This window comes from Rana temporaria, chromosome 7 (assembly GCF_905171775.1).
Source record: "Rana temporaria chromosome 7, aRanTem1.1, whole genome shotgun sequence".
Lineage (NCBI taxonomy): Eukaryota > Metazoa > Chordata > Amphibia > Anura > Ranidae > Rana > Rana temporaria.
In genome coordinates this window covers 43,374,897-43,397,491 of record NC_053495.1, presented here as the reverse complement: position 1 = coordinate 43,397,491, position 22,595 = coordinate 43,374,897, and the positions used below count along the sequence as shown (strand labels likewise).

Here is a 22,595-nt window from a genome sequence, read left to right as displayed (position 1 = left end):
CTTTACCATTTTTCAATGGCCTGTATCAGTATGTAGTATCTTAAGTGGTCAGATGTACTGCGCCTACAGCATCAGCATTTGTTTGGATCACAAATGAACAGTATTTTACCTGATCAAGGAGATGTAGCCTTTTCACATAGGCTTCTTCAGTGTGGAGCAGCTCATTTGCAATATTAAACAGCTTCTGGGCTTCTGTGCACTGCAAAACAAGTGGGAAGAGATTGCATTTAGGAGGTTTGTACCAGCTTGAACAATTTTCACATTTTGCAGAAAACATCTATTGGAATAATTAACACATCTTGAGAACACGTGGATGTTGGCTTTATGCCGATATCTAAGAATTAATTTTTCTCAGGAAAAAAGGACAAATATCCTTGCCTGTACCTTCTTTATATGCTTCCATTCATTTATAATATTAAGAATGCTACTGGAAAATACTCCGACGTGCATCTATATTAGAAATAAATGATTCTAAAAGGTAAAAAGTTTTGCCGCTGGCTGTGCCCCCCCCCCCCCCCCAAATACTTATCCTGCATCGATCCAGTGCTGTGCCATCTAAAGGTCTTCTCTCCCAGCAGAAGAAGCCATCAGCTCCTGCTACTGCCAAACAAATCCTGTGAGTAGAAAGTTGGGCCGGGCTGAGGCGTGCTGTGTGGGTTAATAGATACACACAGCCCATCTCGGCATCAAGCCTGCACGTCTACCCCCATAGCACTTGGTATGGGTGCAGACACATAGCACTTGGTATGGGGGAGACACAGAAGAGTAGGAACCAAGATTGCCAGTGGGGGGCCCTAAAAGAGGAGATTCAGGGCTCTTTTGTGCAATATCATTGCCAAGAGCAGCGAGTATATAATATTTATTATTTTAATGTTAAATTTCCTTTAAAACTGCCATAAAATGTGAGGAAAAAAGAGGATTCGCACTCCGGTCGTTGCTCTTAAATAATTGACGTATTTATTGACAAGCCACAGTAGACAAACGCAATAGGAAAGGTTGACGCGTTTCAGCCTATAAGGCCTTAGTCATAACCATAAAATGTTGCCTATTGATTTGATCATAGGGTCATGTGAAGCATCCTTCACTTTCTGTCCTAGAGACGCACAGAAAGTTAGAGAACATCTCCCAAAATTAGGAGAATTCCCCTTTCAGACCGTTGTCCCAAAATAATTGTCCCCATTGGAAGATCCCCCCTAACCTTTGGCAACTATAACATTTTGGATTTTCCAACACTTTCTTGGGGACAACAGTCATCTGAACGGAAGGATGAATCCCACCAATTAATATAAATCTAATTGTTTGCCATCCATCCCCTTTTTTAGGATGTCTCCAGCCTAGTCACATGATGTTCGGGGGACTTTCGCCTCGTTTCCACAACTGTTCAATGATGAAGCGCAGTGGTTCTCAACCTCAGTCCTCAGTACCCCTAACAGGCCATGTTTGCAGATCTTACTTTATCTTGCACAGGTGCTTTAAATCAGAGTCAATGGTTCGGTATTTTGGATAACTATTTTATCTAAGAGAAATTCCCAAAACATGACCTGTTGAGCTATGAGTAAGCATCAAACTATGATGTGAAACGCGTCAGCCGTTTTTTCCCTGCATGTCCACTATTTGCTATTGACTGTGTTTGGATGATTTTGGGTTATATTCTTTGGTATTTTCAAATAAAATTTGGTTGTACAGAGTGCGGCAGTCCTTCTTAGCTGTTGGGGGTACCTAAGGACTGAGGTTGAGAACCACTGATGAAGAGTGTGGTGAAGTCAGCGCTGCTCTCTGAAGCATTACACTGAAAATGTAGGTCAGTTGGACGGGTCCATGACACCCTGCACTCATAAGACATCCTGCTGGGCAGCATTTAACCCAAAGAACATCTATTGGTGGAAAGACATTACTACAGGGGACAGCACTGGAGAGCAAGTGAGTAGAGAAGCTTTATTGCTTTAATCCCCTCCTGCTGCGTGACCTTAAAGCGGAGGTTCACCCTAAAAACATGCATATAACATTACATTCTGCATACTTCCAACATTTACAGTATGCAGTTTTTTTTTTTTGCTGTACATACCGTATTATTGCCATTTTCCACCCGGCTTCCGGGTACTCACTCCCGCGGGAGTAGGCGTTTCTATGCAGAGGCACAGTGTCAGGTGGGACTTCGCCCAGATGATTGACGTCTTGAGAAAAACTTACCCCCCGGCATATAAGGCGCGTCACGAGTTTCCGAAAGTAGCCGAACTGCGAGTCGGCTCTATACGGCGCCTGCGCAAACGACTAGGAGCCGTGTAGAGCTGACTGCGCAGGCGCCGTATAGAGCCGACCCGCAGTTCGGCTACTTTCAGAAAATCGTGACGCGCCTTATACGCTGTGGGGAAGTTTTTCTCAAGACGTCAATCATCTGGGCGAAGTCCCACATGACACTGCTCCTCTGCATAGGAACGCCTATTCCCGCGGGAGTGAGTACCCGGAAGCCGGGTGAAAAATAGCAATAATACGGTATGTACAGCAAACAAAAACAAACAGCATACTGTAAATGTTGGATGTATGCAGAATGTAATGTTATATACATGTTTTTAGGTTAAACCTCTGCTTTAAGGAAAAATTAGCCTGGAGTTGGGCTTTAAAGAAAATACCTTATTACAGTATCACAGCTCATTCGCAGTGCCATAAGAAGACTGTAGCAATTGAAATAATTGCAAGATTCACAGTTATGGGATCTGAAGAGTGATGTAAAAAACACACATCATCTGTTTAATGAAACGTAGGAGCAACTGAACAGAATTGCAAATATTTTGGCAGATAAAAGAATTCACATGCATCCATCCTAACTGCATATTTAGCGTTTTAATTATCTGAAGTGTAAGATATTACGTAAGTGTACTTCAGTGAAGCTAAAGAAAATAGGGAAGAAAACTTACATAAAGTAGTTCGCTTTTCAGTCAACTATTTTAAAGAGGAACTTTGACTGAAGAAGCTAAGATAAAGGATCTCACACTTTTCTACAAGTGAAAACCACAGACACAGACCTACGTATCTGATGAGAAGTAAAGATGATGTCCAAAGTACAAAAGCCTAAAAGCAGGCCATTTGGATATCTGAACACTATAGCAAGATCAGTAAAAGAATATGGCAGAATGCTTGCACTCTGCTACAGCACTCAGCCCTCTGCTCTTTTATCCTAGGGTGACCAGACATCCCCGGGGACAGTCCCCAGATTGAAGACACTGTCCCCGGACCAAGTCTGTACGGGTTTTGTCCCTGGATTAGATTTGAATAGGGGCTGGGGCAATTTCAAAGACAGTCAGTGCAGAATTTAAAAAAAAAAAAATTCTGATGGGGGTGTGCTGGTCCTACTAGCTTATGGGGGTGTATTTTTTTTTTTCATTATCCCTTTCTGATGATCATGTGCTGGTCGGAGCGGAGGGAATATTTCTTCAGTTTCGGGTGCATTCCCATTCAGCTCCGCTCACATGTTCTTCTGCCTTGGCTCAACTCCTGGCCAGCCGCCTGCCTGCTCATCTCCTTGCCTTCCCCGGCGGAGTGATCTTCCTCCGCTCCCCACCCAGTAGTAGCCGGGGCTCGCAGAGTAAGACTTGACAGGCTGTGAGGTGGGCGGCAGCGGGCAGAGAGTCGCTGATTGCCGCTATTACTAGTAAAAAAATATTATATATATATATATATATATATATATATATATATATATATGTCCCCATATTTAATTTAAAAAATCTGGTCACCTTATTTTAGTCAATATTCAGATACATCTTGATAAATACTGTATATGGCACTTAAAATTATCAGTATGTGAATATATAGGTATGTGTTACTATAACCATCTGAAAAAATTTCAGCTATCTCAGGGTTGCCCTGAGCAAGGTAGCAGCTTTGCCACCCCATTTTCATTGTCTGTACTTGCATGGCCCGTTCCATCAAACTTTCTAAAGTTCTGTAATACCCTGTACACACGATTGGTTCATCCGATGAAAACGGTCTGATGGATTTTTTCATCAGATATCCAACGAAGCTGACTTTCATCAGTCTTGCCTACACACCATCAGTTAAAAAAACGATCATGTCAGAACGCGGTGACGTAAAACACAACGACGTGCTGAGAAAAATGAAGTTCAATGCTTCCAAGCATGCGTCGACTAATATATATATAATCTTACGCTAATGCAACAAGGCTACAAACATAACCAAGCGCCTTTGCCATGGTTTTACTGACCCCTGACTGCCCACCTAAAGTCTAAAATACAGCCACAGAACGCTATTCACATGCCACAGGCAGAACACCACTGATCAAACTGGGCCTTTCAAATCAAACTGCTGCTAATAGCTTGCCCCATGTTTGTGGTATTCAGGGGGAGGCAGATCCGCCTCCTCAACGCCTAACAGCACCTGCTGTGGATTGCATTTCAAAGCATAGGCTAGTGTGAACCAAGCTTTAAGATGTCCATAGATTAATCAAGATTCAGGCAATAGAGCACAGACCGCCAAAATTCAATCCATCTATGGTGGTTCTTACTTTACAAAAGTTGATCTAATGATTGACATGTGTTGAACAGGATTTTGGAAAATTTTCATTCCATCAGCGGCTGCAGACAATCAGCTGCAGCACCGATCAGTGTATTCCGATAGCAGAGGAGTCCCTGCTGTCAGAATACAATAGCACAGAGGGGAGCAAATCCACCATCCACTTTGGGGTAGATTCAGAAAGAAGTTACGCTGGCGTATCTATTGATACGCTGCGTAACTTCTAGGATGCTCCGGCGTATCTTTTTTCTGTATTCAGAAAACAAGATACGCCGGAATTTGGCTAAGATCCGACTGGCGTAAGTCTCTTACGCCGTCGTATCTTAGTTGCATATTTACGCTGGCCACTAGGTGGCGCTTCTGTCGATTTACGCAATGAATACGCAAATTAGGTAGATACGCCGATTCAGAAACGTACGTCCGCCCGGCGCATTTTTTTACGTCGTTTACGTAAGGCTTTTTCCGGCGTAAAGTTACCCCTGCTATATGAGGCGTATCGTATGTTAAGTATGGATGTCGGGCCAGCGTCAAATTTTCCGTCAATTACGTCATTTGCGTAAGTCGTTCGCAAATAGGGCTGTGCGTAATTTACGTTCATGTCGAAAGCATTGGCTTTTTGCGGGTTAATTTGGAGCATGCGCACTGGGTTACGTTCACGGACGGCGCATGCGCCATTAGTCAAAAACTTCAATTACGTGGGGTCAGCCTTCATTACCATACAACACGCCCACTACATGGATAATTTGAATTCCGCGGGCTTACGCCGGACCACATACGCTACGCCACCTTAACTTAGAGCGCAGGTTCTTTCTGAATACAGAACCTGCCTCACCAAGTTACGGCGGCGTAGCGTATCTGAGATACGATACACCCGCAGAAATTTACGCCGGGCTATTTGAATCTACCCCTTGGTGTTTAATTTTTTATCAATTCTCTGGCCGATTGGGAAAAAAAAAAAAAAAAAAAATCTATGGCCAGTTTTACATAGGAGCTGACCATTCTGCATCCAGCACTGTGACTGGTGCATACATATCCTAGCAAACAAAAGATGGAAAACAAACATTGGAATCAGCAAAAAAAAAAAAAAAAAAAAAAAAACTTGTTCCACTGTGGTTATGCTCACCAGACTGTAAATTCAAAGGTTACTGCATTGGCCTTTCCATACTAGTAATTATGCTAATCGGCTATTTACTTTGTAAGTGTCTTATAATTAGCAGCATCACCTTCAATGCCTGTTCAGCATTAACAACCATTGATTAACAAAAGTGCTGGCTCAAGACAAAAGATCCATCTTCATTTTTCTAACATTACTTCACATTTGAAGAGACTGGGGATGGCTTAACATTTGCAAAATATGTTTAATTGAAAAGAATGTAAATGTTATGTTGGTTAATTGTATTTTTTGGCAATTAGAGCTGCAGAGTTACATTTCTGTTTATTGGCTTTGGTAACAATGTTTCCACAATGGAGTATAATGAAACATTTTACTTAAAGCGGTGGTTCCCCCTAAAACACATTTCTAACAATAGATTCGTAAGACCCGTTACACTGCGGGTAGGCTGGCTTTTTTTTTTTTTTTTTCGTACATACCGAGGTCTCGGCGTCTCGTCCCTTGGCGGTGGGCGTTCCTATTTGATTGACGTTCCTCGGACGGGCGCATACGTGACGTCACGACTTTCCGACAGAAGCCGAACGTCATTGCGCATGCGCCGTATAGAGTCGGCTCTATACGGCACCTGCGCAGCGACGTTCGGCTTCTTTCGGAAAGTCGTGACGTCACGTATGCGCCCGTCCGAGGAACGTCAATCAAATAGGAACGCCCACTGACAAGGGACGAAACGCAGAGATCTCGGTATGTACTTAAAAAAAAAAAAAAAAAGCCAGCCTACCCGCAGTGTAACGGGTCTTACGAATCTATTGTTAGAAATGTGTTTTAGGGGGAACCACCCCTTTAAGGACTATTAATGGAATAAGCTGTGCACATGCATTTGACCAATAAAAGGATAACTACTTTTGCAGAACAAATATAGCAAACACTTTGATGCAGTTCTTCTCCCCTGTCTTTTCTGTTCTCACAGGAGGATCAGGCAGCAGCAGGAGCCATTGGCTCCTGATGCTGCCAATTAAATCCTGTGATACGAGAGAGGGGGTATCTCTGCCCCCGTAGCAGATGGCTTGCTACAGGGGCAGACACAAAAGAGGAGGGGCCAAGATCGCCTGCAGGGGACCCCAGAAAAAAGGGATTTTTAATACAGCTTACCTGTAAAATCCTTTTCTTGGAGTACATCACGGGACACAGAGCGGCATATTCATTACTATATGGGTTATATGGAGTACCTTCAGGTGATGGACACTGGCAATCTCAAACAGGAAGTGCCCCTCCCTATATAACCCCCTCCCATAGGAGGAGTACCTCAGTTTTGTAGCAAGCAGTATGCCTCCCAAAATGGTCCCCATAAGAGGGGTGGGAGCTCTGTGTCCCGTGATGTACTCCAAGAAAAAGATTTTACAGGTAAGCTGTATTAAAAATCCCTTTTTCTTTCTCGTACATCACAGGACACAGAGCGGCATATTCATTACTATGTGGGATGTCCCAAAGCAATGCTTACAATGAGGGGAGGGAGACATCTTCCCAAGACAAAAGGATTTAATTTAGAGATATACTCAAATCATAATAAATCCAACTTAGTTGAGAAAAAAATAATTTTAAATTTTACTCAAAAGGGAGCCCCCGGAATCCGAGGGTCTCAAACTGCAGCCTGCAGCACTGCCTGCCCAAAGGCTGTATCAGTATTCCTTCTTACGTCCAACTGGTAGAACTTTGTAAACGTGTGGACAGAAGATCAGGTTGCCGCCTTGCAAACTTGAGCCATAGAGATCTGGTGGTGTGCTGCCCAGGAGGCACCCATGGCCCTAGTAGAATGAGCCTTTAATGATAACGGAGGAGGCAACCCTTTCAAGCCGTAGGCCTGAGTGATTAATTGTTTAATCCACCTCGAGATGGTGGATTTTGCAGCTGCCTGCCCCTTTTTGGGCCCATCCGGTAAAATGAACAACACGTCTGTTTTCCGGATCTTCTCTGTAGCTTTAAGATAGGCCTTCATGGCCCTGACAATATCCAAGGTATGCAGCAACCCTTCCTTTCTGGAAGTAGGTTTAGGAAAGAAGGATGGTAATACCAAATCCTGGTTTAGATGAAAACTGGATATAACCTTTGGTAGGAAGGAAGGATGAGGAGGGAGAACGACCTTGTCCTTATGAAAAATAAGATATGGTTCCTTACAGGATAAGGCTGCCAGTTCCGATACTCTTCTGGCGGAAACTATGGCGACCAAAAATACTAACTTCCTTGTCAGTAAAACCAAAGGAATTTCAGCCAACGGCTCAAAAGGTTGTTTCTGTAAACTTGACAGAACAAGATTTAAATCCCACGGACAAAGCGGGGATTTAACTGGAGGATTAATACGTAAGACCCCTTGAATGAAGGTCTTAAAGGAACACTAAAGGTACAATTTTTTTTTTTTTTAAATAACATACATGTTATACTTACCTCCACTGTGCAGATCGTTTTGCACAGAGTGACCCGAATCCGTGTCTTCTGGGGTCCCTCAGCGGCTGTCTCGGCTCCTCCTCGCAAAAGCTTTCCACGTTCATGCGAGCTCCCTCGCATGGTGGAAAGCTTTTGCGAGCGCGCTCCCGTGATACAGCAGCGGCCATAGCCGCCGACTGTATCACTCGGCCCCGCCCCCCGGCGCGCCGCGTCATCCGCTGTGATTGACAGCAGCGCCAGCCAATGGCTGCGCTGCTATCAATCCGCCCAGCCTAGCCAATCAACGGCCAGGCTGGGAACCGAGCAGGATGACAAGCACGCGCCCGGGACTTTCGAACGGTGAGGTAAGTAAAACGGGGGCTCGGGGGGGGGGGGGGCGGTGCTGTCAGATGTTTTTTTACCTTAATGCATAGGATGCATTAAGGTAAAAAAACTTTTACCTTTACAAACCCTTTAACCAGCGAGTGGGTGGCCAGCGGCCGCTGAAACCATACTGACAAAGCCCCATTCACTAGGAGAAGGAGAAGAAGAAAACATTCCGCGGTGCCGAAGAGGCAGATTACGGACTTCCGCATAGCAACAGGTATTTCGGGTGAGTATAATTTTTTTTTTTTTTCACTTTTTTTTTATTTAATTTTTTTAGGAATTTTGGCCAAATGTTGTTTTCCTGGGTGGAACTCCGCTTTAAATGCCTCATGGACCATGTCCGTTAAGGCTTGAACCCACAAACTTTCCCCTTGGGAGGTTGAACCAGACTCCTCAGTATCCGGATCCTCGATCTCTGAACCACCCTGGTCCAAAACGTCAGGATTATCCAATTCCCCTAGGGAAAGGATCTCTGAGTCTGAGGGTTCCTGCTCGGGTGACGGAGACCTAGTCCGCTTTCTACCCGATAAAGCCCTAGCTATCCTTTTTGCCATTCTTTTCTCTAGTTCTCCTAAAGAAACGGCAAGCACCCTCTCAGTGACAAAGCCGGGGTTGGACTGACCTGTACCAGCCCCAGCACCAGATCCCCCAGGTCCCATCAAGGCGTGCCCTGATATGTCCTGTGGGGAAAGCAGCGGCATAGCCGTGTCTGAGCCCTCGGATCTTGCGGGGGAATCCCCACCCTTTGTACCCTCTGACCCAGAAGCCATGGTACACCTGCTATCACCCAGCTAAGGGGATCTGTTGGTTTGGGAGCGATAGTGACTAACGCCCAAACTGAGAAGGGAGATCAGAAGTTCTTTCCCTTCTTCTCTCTTTTTTTTTTTTTCTTGAAGAGGAAAAGAAAACACTCTGTCTCCTAATAAGTATTGCCAATAGCCATCTGCTGAAAAAAAGGAAAAAGAAAATCTGTAGGTTTGACAGTCTATTCTTTAGAAAAAGACTGCAATCTTTCCTTCCGCCACTAGGTGTCCTCAGCGAGCTCCGCTCTGCGTCCTCCTCTCCTCTAGCTCAGGAAGACACTGAGTTTTTGGCAGCTAATGGAAGGGCCTCCCCTTCCTTTATGTAATTCGCCGCCCACAGGGACGCGCCCCCACCCCAGCCAATGGCGCGAAAATCGGCGCAGCACCCAGGCAGGTAAGCCCTCAGGTAGGTCACAGACCTCCTCTTAGCATGGGAAAAACGGCTCCTATTTTCACAGAGATCCCACACCTAGCGCAGCAGAGCTAAACAACACTTACCAGGGAGGACACATATCACTGGGGGAAAAAGATTGAATCATCCTGTCTCTGATCATAGACATAGTGATTCCTTGCCAATGCAGAGCATACCCAGGCATGACCCCCTGTGCACCCCCCTCCAGGGAATCTGCTAAGAACCAAGTTCCGCAGGCTCCCCAATACTTACCTGCTCCATGCCGCAGGACTTTTGCACAGCAAGAGGTCCAATCTTCCCCCATCTCCGTGGGTGGCGTCTAGACCTTCAGGCCCTGGGTTCCTATGAAGGAGCCACTGTCCTGGGCCCATATAGCACCCTGGCAAACAGGAGCTTTAGATACCCAAGGTTCTAAGTCCTGGGCCCAGGGTCCAGCTCTCTAAAAAGAGAAGCGTTATGGGCAAACCCCATGGCTTTGGGGTCCGGATACTGTCCACTTTAGCACTGAGGCCGTTGGACAGATCCGGTTAGCCTGCCTTGATCCCAAGGATGTGGAGGCAAAGCTAAACCATGACCAACACCTAAGACACTGGCGAAAAAACTGAGGTACTCCTCCTATGGGAGGGGGTTATATAGGGAGGGGCACTTCCTGTTTGAGATTGCCAGTGTCCATCACCTGAAGGTACTCCATATAACCCACATAGTAATGAATATGCCGCTCTGTGTCCCGTGATGTACGAGAAAGAAAGGAGATTTGGGGCTGCGCTGTGCAATGCCATTGCACACAGCAGGTGGGTATACATGTTTATTAATTTAATTAAAAATGGCTTTAGAAACACTTTCATTTTAATAAAATTGCCTTTCCTTTTCAAGAAGCAATTTTCTTTAAAATTCAGTATAATATATAGCAACCTAGAAGTGTACTGTACACCAGCGGTATATGGAACAACCCCAGAAATGTCATTTCTTGCTTGTGTGATTGCGTCACTGATTTTCCCAGAAATCTGCACAATTTTTTGCAACCTCTGCAATAGGAAATTCAGTTTTGGTGAGATAATCCCCAAAGGTAAAAATACTTCTAAAGGGATGCTGACACAGCAGCTTTTCTAATCAGAACACAAAAAGAGTACATACGATGATTATAATGAACCAAACTCTATAAAAGAAAGTCAGCTGATAAAGGAAAATACATTTGCAGATTCGGAGGAGGCTGAGAGCAAAAGGTGGTACATTTTAATTATAGGAAAAAATTATGGAATTCATATATTATTTTTAAATCATTAGTTAAGGGGCAGATTAATATGGTTATAAAGGCTAAAGTTTTTTTTTTTACCTGAAAGCATACATGCTGCTTCTGCCACCACCCCTCCCCCTTCATACTTTCCTGAGCCTTATCTCGACCCAACGTTATGCACAAAAGCAGAGGCTCTCCCCATTGGCTCAGAGACAGCAGTGGGAGCCAGTGACGAGTGAGCACGCGGGGGGGGGGGGGGGGGTTGGGGCAGGGTGAGGCCAAGCTGCGCTCTGTGTGTCTATGGAAACAAGCCCAATGAGCGCCCCCCCCCCCATATCAAGCAGCTTGGTATGGTGGGCATCACAGAAGGGGAGATCAGGACTGCTCTGTGCAAAATCATTGCACAGTGCAAATGGGTATAACAATTTTTTTATTTAAGTAAATAAAATTGAATCCTTTTTAGGCCTCTTGCACTTGGCCATAAAGTAAAGCATATACAGTAGACATACAGGGTAAAATACATCTCTAGTTGTGAAGCCTGTGAGCTGATTTTAGCCCACAGGACATTTTACGGAAAACATCAAGCGCCCACACCGACATGTACTTGCACGCATATAGGTGTATTTTTCAAATGTTATATTTTACGCTTCAGAGGCAAACCTGATTATTTGCTCTTAACTGACAAAGTCCAGCTTTGCTGCGAACAATTACTATGAAATAACGATACAAATTCCTGTATTATACAGGGCTTTTTGTCTCCACGGGGGTCTCATACATACTACATGATTGCACATTTTCCTGTATTTATTCATTACATTTAGTATGATTACACATACAGCAATCACAGTAAAGATGTATCCTGTATATCAAATTTAAGGAGAATGGATTGGCTTGTGAGGATTGAGAACTCAACACTAATGCCGCGTACACACGATCAGTCCATCCGATGAGAACGGACCGATGGACAGTTTTCATCAGTTAACCGATGAAGCTGACTGATGGTCAGTCGTGCCTACACACCATCGGTTAAAAAAACGATCGTGTCAGAACGCGGTGACGTAAAACACAACAACGTGCTCAAAAAAATGAAGTTCAATGCTTCCAAGCATGCGTCGACTTGATTCTGAGAATGCTTGGATTTTTAACCGATGGTCGTGCCTACTAACGATCGGTTTTGACATATCGGTTAGGAATCCATCGGTTAAATTTAAAGCAAGTTGGCTTTTTTTTAACCGATGGTTAAATAACCTATGGGGCCCACACACGATCGGTTTTGACCGATGAAAACGGTCCATCAGACCGTTGTCCTCTGTTTAACCTATCGTGTGTACGAGGCCTAAGAATCAGTTTCAGAGTGAGAATTAGTTTGCTGAAGCAGATAATTGACTCTTGATCACCTCTCCAGTCCTAGAAGTAAAATACGCTGGTAGTAAATCTCCCATTCCATGTTCTTTCTGTTGCCATTAAGACTGTACTTCAAATTTAACCTTAGACTCAGTTACAGCTTCACCCTTCAATCTCTATTTACCCTGAATTTTGATCCACATTTATTATTAATCACACTGGTAATAAGGCAATCTTGAGAACCAAGGGACTTATTTATAAGGAAACAATCTAGGATTTCATGCAAGAAAGACTTTGTAATTCTTTTAGAGGGTTAATTAATAAAAGAGCATCTTCCTAGAATCTGTGTAAGGATCGCAGCACAGTCCCACCCAGCCTGACCTTGACCCACCCCATCCCGCCTGACTATGCCCTCGTCCCACCCGGCCTCTGCCCCTTCTGCCTGGCTTCCTGTTAACATAGAAATGCTCTCAATGTTCACACACATCACTTCCAGAAAGGACACCACTATTAGGCAAGAGTCATGCTCTACAGCTGCCGAACCTGTAAAACATCACAGTCAATGCGGTCACGTGAGGGGGATGTGTTTTAAAGAAAAAAAAAAGGTAGACAGAAACAACTACACATTTTAAAGATATCAATGTTATAGTATGGATTAACTTATTGCAGGAATTTGATTTGATAGCAAGCCTTTCTTTCCATTTTGAATAGGTTCCGTTTGGGCGGAGCATGTAGGCTTTGTAGAGCTTTGGGTGGGATATAGCCTAATGCCTTGTACACACGATCGGGTTTCTCGGTGGTCAAAAGACCGCCGGGAAACCAGACGGGAAAACCGAGAACCAGCTTGGTCACTTTTCCCTGTGTACACACAGCTGGTTTTCCCGACATGAAAACTGTCTGAGAGCTTTGGTTGGGTAAAACCGGCCGTGTGTATGCTCCAGAGCAGCGTTTCCCCAGAGGAAAACTGCGGGGGAAAAAACGCAACGATTTGCGACGAAAAAAAAAGAAAACAAGTTCTATTTTTTTCCCCCCGCAGTTTTTCTGTCGTGAAAACTGCTGGGGAGCATACACACGGCTGTTTTTCTCGACCAAAAGAAAACATGACAGTTTTCCCGCTGGAAAAAACGGTCGTGTGTACAAGGCATTAGGCCCACATCTTATCTGGTAGCCAGACCTCAATATTACTCTCAGCTGTACATTGGCTGTTATATAAGCGAGCTGACTGATGCTAAGCACTCTGTCTACTGTGACAGCCTGCTGCTTGGTAAAAAGGCTGAGTGTTGACACAACACCTAAAAGGTACACATTTCTGGTTTGTTTTGGGGAACCCACCCACTGGTGGGGAAACATATCAGTCAGGAATGCTATGGGCTTGCTGAATAGGACCATCCTTCCTTAAAAGAGTGTTTTCTCTTAACACATGCATTGTTGGCCCTACAGTTGGACCTTTCTCCTCGTTTTAAGGTTTTGCTCATGTCAAACTCGCTCAGGAGATTTTTCCTTTGATATCTGGACAAGAGACACAACTTTACTGATCGGTACCATAGAAGTTACACTTACTGTAGTTTGTCACAGCTACTTGTGAACTGTTTATGGGTTCGTAGCAAAACCTTTACCATCTATCTATTATGGTCACCAAATATTTTCTTTTATTATGCACGGTTTATGTTGACATTTCAATTTTTTTACTACTTTGGGCTACCAAACAATGTCTTATCTTAATACTCAACGCACGCACATACACACCCATAAAAATTTGTTATCAGCTAACATTACTAGAATATATTTGGAAAGTTATATTCGCATTAGTTGTTTTATTTTAGCTACCTACCTTTGTGGTGTCGATAATCTCAGTTTTTGTCAATTCTGTGCTTTCGTGTTCTTCACTGCTTCCTTCATCCATGTCACTATCTTCATCCTGAGTGGAGTCCCTCTTCTGATCCACAGAGACACTGTTACTTATCTCATGTGTGGTGACAGGTAACGTAAGTTTCCTCTGCTCTGCAGTCTCTTCATTTGAAAACACCTCCCCTACCACGCTACACGAAGGGCTGTCGATACCGCTGTCTCGATTGGGAATTTTACCATTATCGTTCTGATCTACTGTAAGTTCCTCGTTGCCATTGTCCCTAGTAGGTTCCCCATTTCGATGCATGGATGAGCTTTCCCCACAGTTGTTGATGTCAGTGATACTTAGCTCCTTAAATTTAACATTATCAGGACTCGAGAGGTCAGTATTGTGAGAAATAGCAGGTTCATTATCCTCCGCACCAGTCAGTTCATCAGCAGACAATCCACCCTCAACCGCTGAATCTTTCCTTGAAGGGCAAGGGCATTTGGAAGGTCCTGAGCCAGGTTCCATTTTGAGATAGGCGTTGTGACGATTGCGTTTGATAAGTTGTGTAGGTTGTCTGAGGAAATACAAAGAAGAAATGTAATCTAACTAATGAGTTAGCATTGTAATTTTCAAAATGATAAAGAATGCTAAAAAAGTAGAACTAAAGGCAAAGCTTTTATTTTTTCGTTTTGGATAGGGTGGAGAGGGATTAGAACATCTGCCAGTTTTTATTACTTCTGTGCCCCCCCACCAATTGGGGAGATTCATCCTCTCTTCTTGTCCCGTTTACCGTTATCACGTAAAAGTGAAAGTAAAAGAAAATCCCAAAATTTGAGTTGACTTCTGAACAGTAATAGAGGGGAAATCTTCCAATAGGGACAGTAGTTCTGGTGACACCCCAGGATTTCCTCACTTTGGAGGGATTTTCTCTCTTCCTGTTTTGGTTACTGGACATAAAGTGAAGGGAAATCTCCCCTTGGCACCCTTCCTTTCTGTATCCAGAATGAAAATATTGCCTTTAGTGATGCTCTAAGTCTAAAGGACATGAATATATGTTAACTTCCATGCCAAGATTTGTCTCACACTATCCCTTTTAGATAGATTGTACATTTGGTAAAATTTTAGTTCTTGTGTTTTATATTCTGTCCCCACATTCCCAACAGCTTCTTCTCAACAATCTACAAGGTGATACTCGTTTTTTCATCTGCCCACAAAGCACGTGGGCTGTCAATTAATGAGTTGTTTGGTCATGTGACCATCACCATTGTTCCCTATATAATCTTTCTACCATTGTCCATATCCTGCATTCAGATGTGCAAAACAAAGACATTGAAGACAAGAAAATAACCATTTTGTTTGTTTCATGAAAGGTATGCAAAAAAAGCAGCTTGGCAGGTTTGCCTGACAAAACCGGTAATTCAAAGTAAACTGATCATCATAAAAATTGACAGTATAAGTGAATTGATGGAAAAACATTTTAACATTTCGTTTCACAATAAAAATATGCTTACTCATGCAACCTAAAGCCTAGTCAAAGATCACATGGCTACTTGCAGTAGTTGGTTGTTTCATGTATTATTAGAGGCTGCCAAGAGTCAGCTGTTTTCAATCAGACAGGTAGTAATAAAAGAGGACTGGCAAGGCTCAACCATTGTGCAGCACAACTGAGCAGTAAAGTACACGCTTGATAAGTAATGAGCAAATATACTTGCCAACAAGTATGCATGTGCCTGTACAATTACCTACTTATGATGCATGTATAACAAGGTTTCAAAAAAGTTAACAAAACATTTTTCTTCCCCAAGATGAGCTGATTACTTCTGCATGTATATCTAACAAGTATGAGAAAGGCTATAGACTCCCCTTGAAAGTGAACCTGTGCTTTTCCCAAACAAGGCGAAACATGATCACTTTAAGGCTGGCCCCAACAGCTGCACATCTGTACCTTTTCTTCACCCCGTCCCAATTCTCTGTTTGTCCACCAGGAGTCCTGTGCACAAGGCTAAGGACTTTTTTTCCACCAGCCTATCATCCTTGTTGTCATGTATAGTGTAATCACATGCTCCCACATACCTGGAAGTACCAGGGAAAGAAGGGAGTTGGATATGTGTGACTGGTAGGACTGACATTTAAAGTGTTACTAAACCCAGGACCCTGCATTCACCAAATCTGGTGTCCCGCAGTACACAGAACATGGAAATGCCATTATTTTTGTAAATATAAACTGCTAAACCTTTTTCTCATCAGCAGTTAGAGCAGTCTCGTGACTTCTATCAGTGTCCAGCCAAGCACTGGCTTGTAAGAGGAGGTTTCTCCGACTGTCCTATAAGACTGCAAGACCCATGACCCTCTGTCTGGACAGTGCTGATTGGGCCTGTGCTGATCACATGCACTCTCCTAAGAAAAGAAAAAAACCCTCTTTAGCAATACACACAAAACTGAGCATGTGCAGCCTGACTCTATAAACTAAATTATCAGGGGACAGTGGAAGGAAGAAATGATAAAACAGCCTTTTTACACAATGCAGAGGATTAACCCCTTAGGTTCCACAGTGAGTATAACAAGTATGCTTTACTGCATATACAGACTGATTTTACTGTTGTGGATTTAGTAACACTTTAAATAAAGATTTGAACTTTAGATCACAATCCTTGTAGTTGGAGAACAGTGAAAGAAAGCATGGGAATAGGTGGAAAAGTGAACTCCCCCTACCATCATAGTATAAGTAGTTTAAGGTATCCAGCTGTACACTGACAGAAACAAAGCATGACAAAACACTGAAAATTACTACAGGTACCAATTAAATTATAAAAAAAAAAAAAATTGATGGTGCCATTAATGTCCTAGCATAGATGGCACATCAAGGCAGATGAATAAATGATGGGTAAATCCTGGCACATTCATGCAGTTATAATATGAATGTGTGCAGAGGGTGAATGCAAATTAGGATTTTAGGCTAAAATTGCAGTGCATAATATGCACAGAGCTTGGCAGGTCAATCATTGTCCACTCTATAAATATGCCCCATATGACATTTGATGGTTGGTTCGGTATAACAGCTGCTGCTAGATGCTCGAGGTTGGTGCACAACAACCAACACTGGTTCCTAATTAATAACATACAATTCTGGAAAAGTCACTAAGCCTAATACCAACTGACATGTTTCTAGGGCTCATTAGAATTGAAATCTTTATTTTTGATGAGCATACAGACCAAGGTGACATGGTTCAACACAAAGGAGTCATTACATCTTGGCATATTCCAGGTAAAGATCGGGACAAGTAAATTGAACAAAAGAGCAACAAAGCTCAGGGAAGTATAAGCCATATAATGAGAAATAAGGACCTCGTCAAGAGAAACAGAAATCAGTGGTCAACTACAACTTGGCATCAAGGGCTGCCTCTGGCTGCATAGCTCCATTTTCCATACACTGAAAGGGTGACTTACATCTGACTTACATAGGACTCATACTTACAGAGGGAGACAACAGGAAGTGAGAGAAATCTACTTCTAGGAAGGGAAATTGTTCTCCTGTAAGAATTACCGTACCATGGAAAAAAGGTGACTCTACTTTATCACCAATCCTTGTTTCTACGACAACACAAAATTTTCAAAATCCAATTGTCACAGGGACAGAAAGAGAGTTGAAATCTTCTGAACATGGGCACAGACAGCAAAACAAACTTTACAGGGTTGTTAACCCTTCCCTATGCTATCCAACAATGTGTACCTGCTGCAACTTGCATACAAATTCAACTTAAGTACAAACCTACAGAATCTTGTTTGTAACCTGGGAACTGCTTATATATGGGGCTTATGTAAGAAAAGTGTGCCAACGAGAGCATTTTGCGTCACCCTGAGAAGCCAATCAAAAATTCTGGACTTCAGAAAAGATTGCTGGAAGCTGAATGGTTTTTGTGAGTCTACATGTACTTTTAAAAAAGTTCTTGTACATCCCAAAAGCCCGGAATCCCAGGGTGTTCCCATACTTCAAATTAGAAACTAATAGCCGGATTCAGAAAGAGTTAAGCCGGCGTATCAGTAGATACGCCGGCGTAACTCTGAATCCAAGCCCTCGTACATTTAAGTGTATTCTCAAATTGAGTTACACTTAAATGTAGCTAAGATACGACTGCCTGCACCGTCGTATCTTAGCTGTCTAGTTCCGCCGGCCGATAGGGGCGTGAACGCTGATTTACGCCTAGAATGCGTAAATCAGCGAGATACGCCGATTCACGAACGTACGCTTGCCCGTCGCAGTAAAGATACGCCGTTTACGTAAGGCGTTTTCAGGCGTAAAGTTAGTTCAACAAAAAGTTGGACTAGCCAATGTTAAGTATGGACGTCGTTCCCGCGTAGAATTTTGAAATTTTTACATTGTTTGCGCAAGTCGTCTGTGAATGGGGCTGGACGTAATTTACGTTCACGTCGAAACCAATACGTCCTTGCGGCGTACATTGGAGCAATGCACACTGGGATATGTCCACGGACGGCGCATGCCCTGTTCGTTAAAAACGTCAATCATGTCGGGTCACGAGTCATTAACATAAAACACGCCCACCCACTCACAATTTGAATTAGCCGCGCTTAGGCCGGCACATTTACGCTACGCCGCCGTAACTTAGGACGCAAGTGCTTTGTGAATACAGCACTTGCCTCTATAATGTATGGCGGCGTAGCGTAAATACGATACGCTACGCCGGCTAAACCATACGCCGCACTACATGAATCCGGCTATAAATTTATATGTTATAAATAACTTACCCTCTCTTTCACCTTCCTGGTAGCCAATAAGACCACCCATCATAAGGGTGCACCAACTGAAAGGTACAGGAAGTGGAAGGGTGCAGCTGTCGTCACTATAAGAAAAATTGAATTTTGCGTATTACACTGCCCTAGGATTTGGGGCTCCCAGGTCACTAAAAAAAGTTTTCAAAAAGGTATATTCAACACCACTATGTTTTAGCACTGTGGCCAGTTTGGATTTTTCTTTTTAACAATATTATACAACCAACGGGCATACCTTTATTCTTGCGAAAGTGTCCCATTAAAAAAATAAAAATAAAATGAAGATGTTTTATTTTAGATAACTTTAACAAATTAAGTGCACACATATTGCATACTTGTATTATGATGGCTAAGGTGCAGATTTACCTGATATTTTCAAACTTTTGAATGAGAGCGCTGATGTCAGATCTGTCAGACTGGATCTTCTCCCTCGTTCGCCTGGTGACTTTCGGTGCAGAAGGCAGAGGTCTTGAGGGAGCAGGAGGAATTTTCTGGCCAGGCTTCCCCTGGCCTCCTGATAGTAGATGGGTTGGCTTAGGAGGTACTATAAAAACATAATTCTATCAGAAGGGTAATCGATATAAGGGTCTTAAACAGTACACGCTGGTTTACATAATAATAAATTTACCATCATATTTCACATTCCACCCCAGACGAGATCAGGCTCCATAATCCATGATCACATCTCAGGTGCTGGCTCAGCCAATTTCCACTGAAACAATTAATTGTAGCAGCAACAGGAACACTGAACACTGAGATGAAAATTATTATTCTTACTTTATTAAAATAGACAGCAGGTACAAGTTATATTCTGACATGTTTCAAGTTGGGCACAGTGCTTTTTTAAAGAATCATAATTCTTTGAGAAAGCGCTTTGCCTAGAATAAAACATGTTGGAATAGAAATAGTTCCCGATGGTTATTTTACTAAAGAAAGAATTTATTAAAGAAATAATATATTTTATTCCAGTGTGGTATTCCTGATGCTGGTAAAATTAAATGATTAAGTTAAGCTCAAGACTACCTGTTACAGGTATGGTACAACACTGTAAGCCAGGGCAGGGAATCATCAACTTTGAATTCAGTATTTTTCATTTACACAACCTATTTCATTATAGCCCAATTCTACATTTGGAAAAAAAGGTTAGACTGAAAAGTAAATGCAGCTCCGGTGGCTATGCTCACCTGATCTCTGGTGTCATCTCCTACACACTTACCACGGTCCAGGTCTTGGATACCACTCCTATGGGTTGAAGGATGCCCCAATGTGATTCAACCAGCTTTTTGTGAGCCAAGGGGTCAAGGTTGTGTCCCCACTGTGGACTCACAGAAGGAATGCTGCAGAAAGTAGTAGAATAATGTGGCACTGCTCTATGCAGAATTTAGGTTCTGCCAATCATAGGAGACCTAAAAGGGCAAAGTGGATCTTTGAAATCACCAGATCTCGCTAAAGACACCTGGAAAAAGTACAGTATATAGATTTATTTTAAGGTGCTAAAGCAGCTCCAAAGGGAGGTGGGGGGGGAAGTAAACTGGAAAGGACCTGAGTCCGGAGTTGGGCTTTAAAGCCTTGGCACTGGAACAAATGCACACTGAGAGCCAATCGTGAGAAAGCCTTCGCAAGACTAGAACTATTACATTTGTAAATTTGTTGGAGGCCTTCTTATTGCGAGAGATTCACATGCGCCTTTTTTTAGCTTTACAGAGCCTCTTGGTAAAACCTGAACTTCCTGCTTCTTAAACTGCAACACAATTGACTGGCTTAATGTTCTTTTTTCCCTTACTCTAGTCTGAGCTCTACTGTACAGAGGACTGCGAGAGATATTAACACATTATTGGAAGTCTTCTCTCATACACATTTAAAAATTAGGTAACAGAAAATGTAAAAAGGCTCATATACTGTCAACAGCAAAACGTGAACAAAAATCACATGCAATGGTGGGAGGCGGGGGTTGGTAACCCTAAGCCGACCCATACATAGATCAAAATCTGGCCGGTTCAGCAGGGACTGGATGCATTTTGACTCATGTATGGGCACTATGGTTGTACAGACGTCGACCTATTGATCGACTTCTATACAAACCACCATGTAATTTATTTCTGAATGATGAGCACCGCTGACTGTAGCCAGCAACTCTGATCATTGTGTTAAGAGAGCGGGAAAGGCTCCCCGCCATGAGAATACAATAGCACAGCGGAAGTGATTCACCAATCCAACTCGAATGTGTGGCTGGGGGAATTGGTAGATACATTTTTTTGTTCAACCCGCTGGTTGTATATGTATGGCCTGCCTTAGACCACAGGGCAGTCAGAGTTTAGCGATCTACAGCAGTGGACAGCATGGTCCATGTTTACAATACAAAAATAGTGTTCAGTAGAAAATAATGTTAGAAAAGTGGCCGTGACAGTTCGCCAGAATTCCTATCCTGAACTCATGGCTGTAACTGTTCCCTGAACATTTCTTAACTAAAAACAGTGTCTGCATTGTACAGTGACATCATTCAATTAGCAGGATGCATTGCCATTTTCAGTGATTACAGTACTTACTGGATGTTTTTTTGCAAAGCATGTGCAACATTAAAAGAGCTACTGTTAGCCTCATAAGTGTGGATAAAAAAAAAAAAAAAAAAAAAAAAAACACACATGCTGCACATTTCTGCAATTCATGCACATTTGACCATGTTGCATTCCTTTAAAGACCCTATAGTACAGAAAATACCTTTTAATCTGCCACAAATGCACTCGGTTCCTAATTACCTATTATGGGGTGAAAACACACAGAATTTATTTGTGGACTCGGTGTCAGCCCTGCCCAGTTTTATTTTTGGCTAAGCTACTCAACCACTCCCACTGTCTTAACCTCCAACTCATAGGCACCAATTGTGGGTTATTTACGAAAACTGGAGAATGCAAAATCTGGTGCAGTTCTGCATAGAAACCAATCAGCAGCTAGGTTTTATTGCCAAAGCTTAAGGCCCCTTTCAGACGTACGGACGAACGGTCCGTTTACGGATTTGTAATGGTTCCCTATGGGATTGCAGACGTTAGCGGATGATGCATCCGCTAACGTCCGCAACCATCCATGTTCGCAAAGATTCCGCTTTTGCGGACGGAAGAAAACCCTATTTTTCTTCCGTCCGGCGGAACGGATCGGATGAATACGAACACACGGTCCGTATTCATCCGATTCCCCATAGGGGAGAGCGGAGGAGAGACAGGGCGGTCTCTGCACTGTGTGCGGGGAGCGCCCTGTCCGCCGACAGCTCAGCGGGGATCCCCGCTGAGCCGACGGACACACACGGATCGGATCAATTACGGATCCGCTCCGTGTGAAAGAGGCCTAATTGAACAAGCTAAAGTTAAAAGCTGATTGGCTACCATGCACAGCTGCACCAGATTCTGAGTGCTCTAGTTTTTGTAAATCTACTCCATTGAGTTGTAGTCCTGCAAAGGGCTAAAAAGCCTCTTTGAAAGAAAGAAGAACAGACAGAGAATACAAAACACAGGACAGTTCTGAATTTCTGGCAAGATCAACATTTTTATTTGCACTGATAAAAACAGATATGCATTCATTATATTTATTAGCCCAAAAGGGAGTAAATAAGAAAAGTTTATTGTTATAGGTTTAGATTCATAAATTTTCACCCTCATTTGTTAAAGTGTGTGTAATCCCAATCACTAATATCTCACATAAACTATAAAATATAATGTAATTCAAAAAGTCATGTTCAA

General features: G+C 43.0%; 1 protein-coding gene across 3 annotated transcripts in view; it reads right to left on the bottom strand.

Annotated features, from left to right (window-relative positions):
• The window catches only part of FGD3 (FYVE, RhoGEF and PH domain containing 3), a 312,502-nt gene that overhangs the window by 125,610 nt on the left and 164,297 nt on the right, over positions 1-22,595 (bottom strand). The window contains exons 1-4 of one of the 3 annotated variants that reach the window (XM_040359285.1): positions 19,231-19,317; positions 16,310-16,473; positions 14,071-14,650; positions 110-199 (exon numbers count right to left, since the gene is read on the bottom strand). In XM_040359285.1, the coding sequence (XP_040215219.1) occupies positions 110-199; positions 14,071-14,650; positions 16,310-16,320 (681 nt within the window). In that variant the 5' untranslated portion in view covers positions 16,321-16,473; positions 19,231-19,317. Of the gene's footprint in view, positions 1-109; positions 200-14,070; positions 14,651-16,309; positions 16,474-18,840; positions 18,931-19,230; positions 19,409-22,595 lie in introns of those variants that run through there. The other 2 variants (XM_040359284.1, XM_040359286.1) reach the window with 2 other exon arrangements.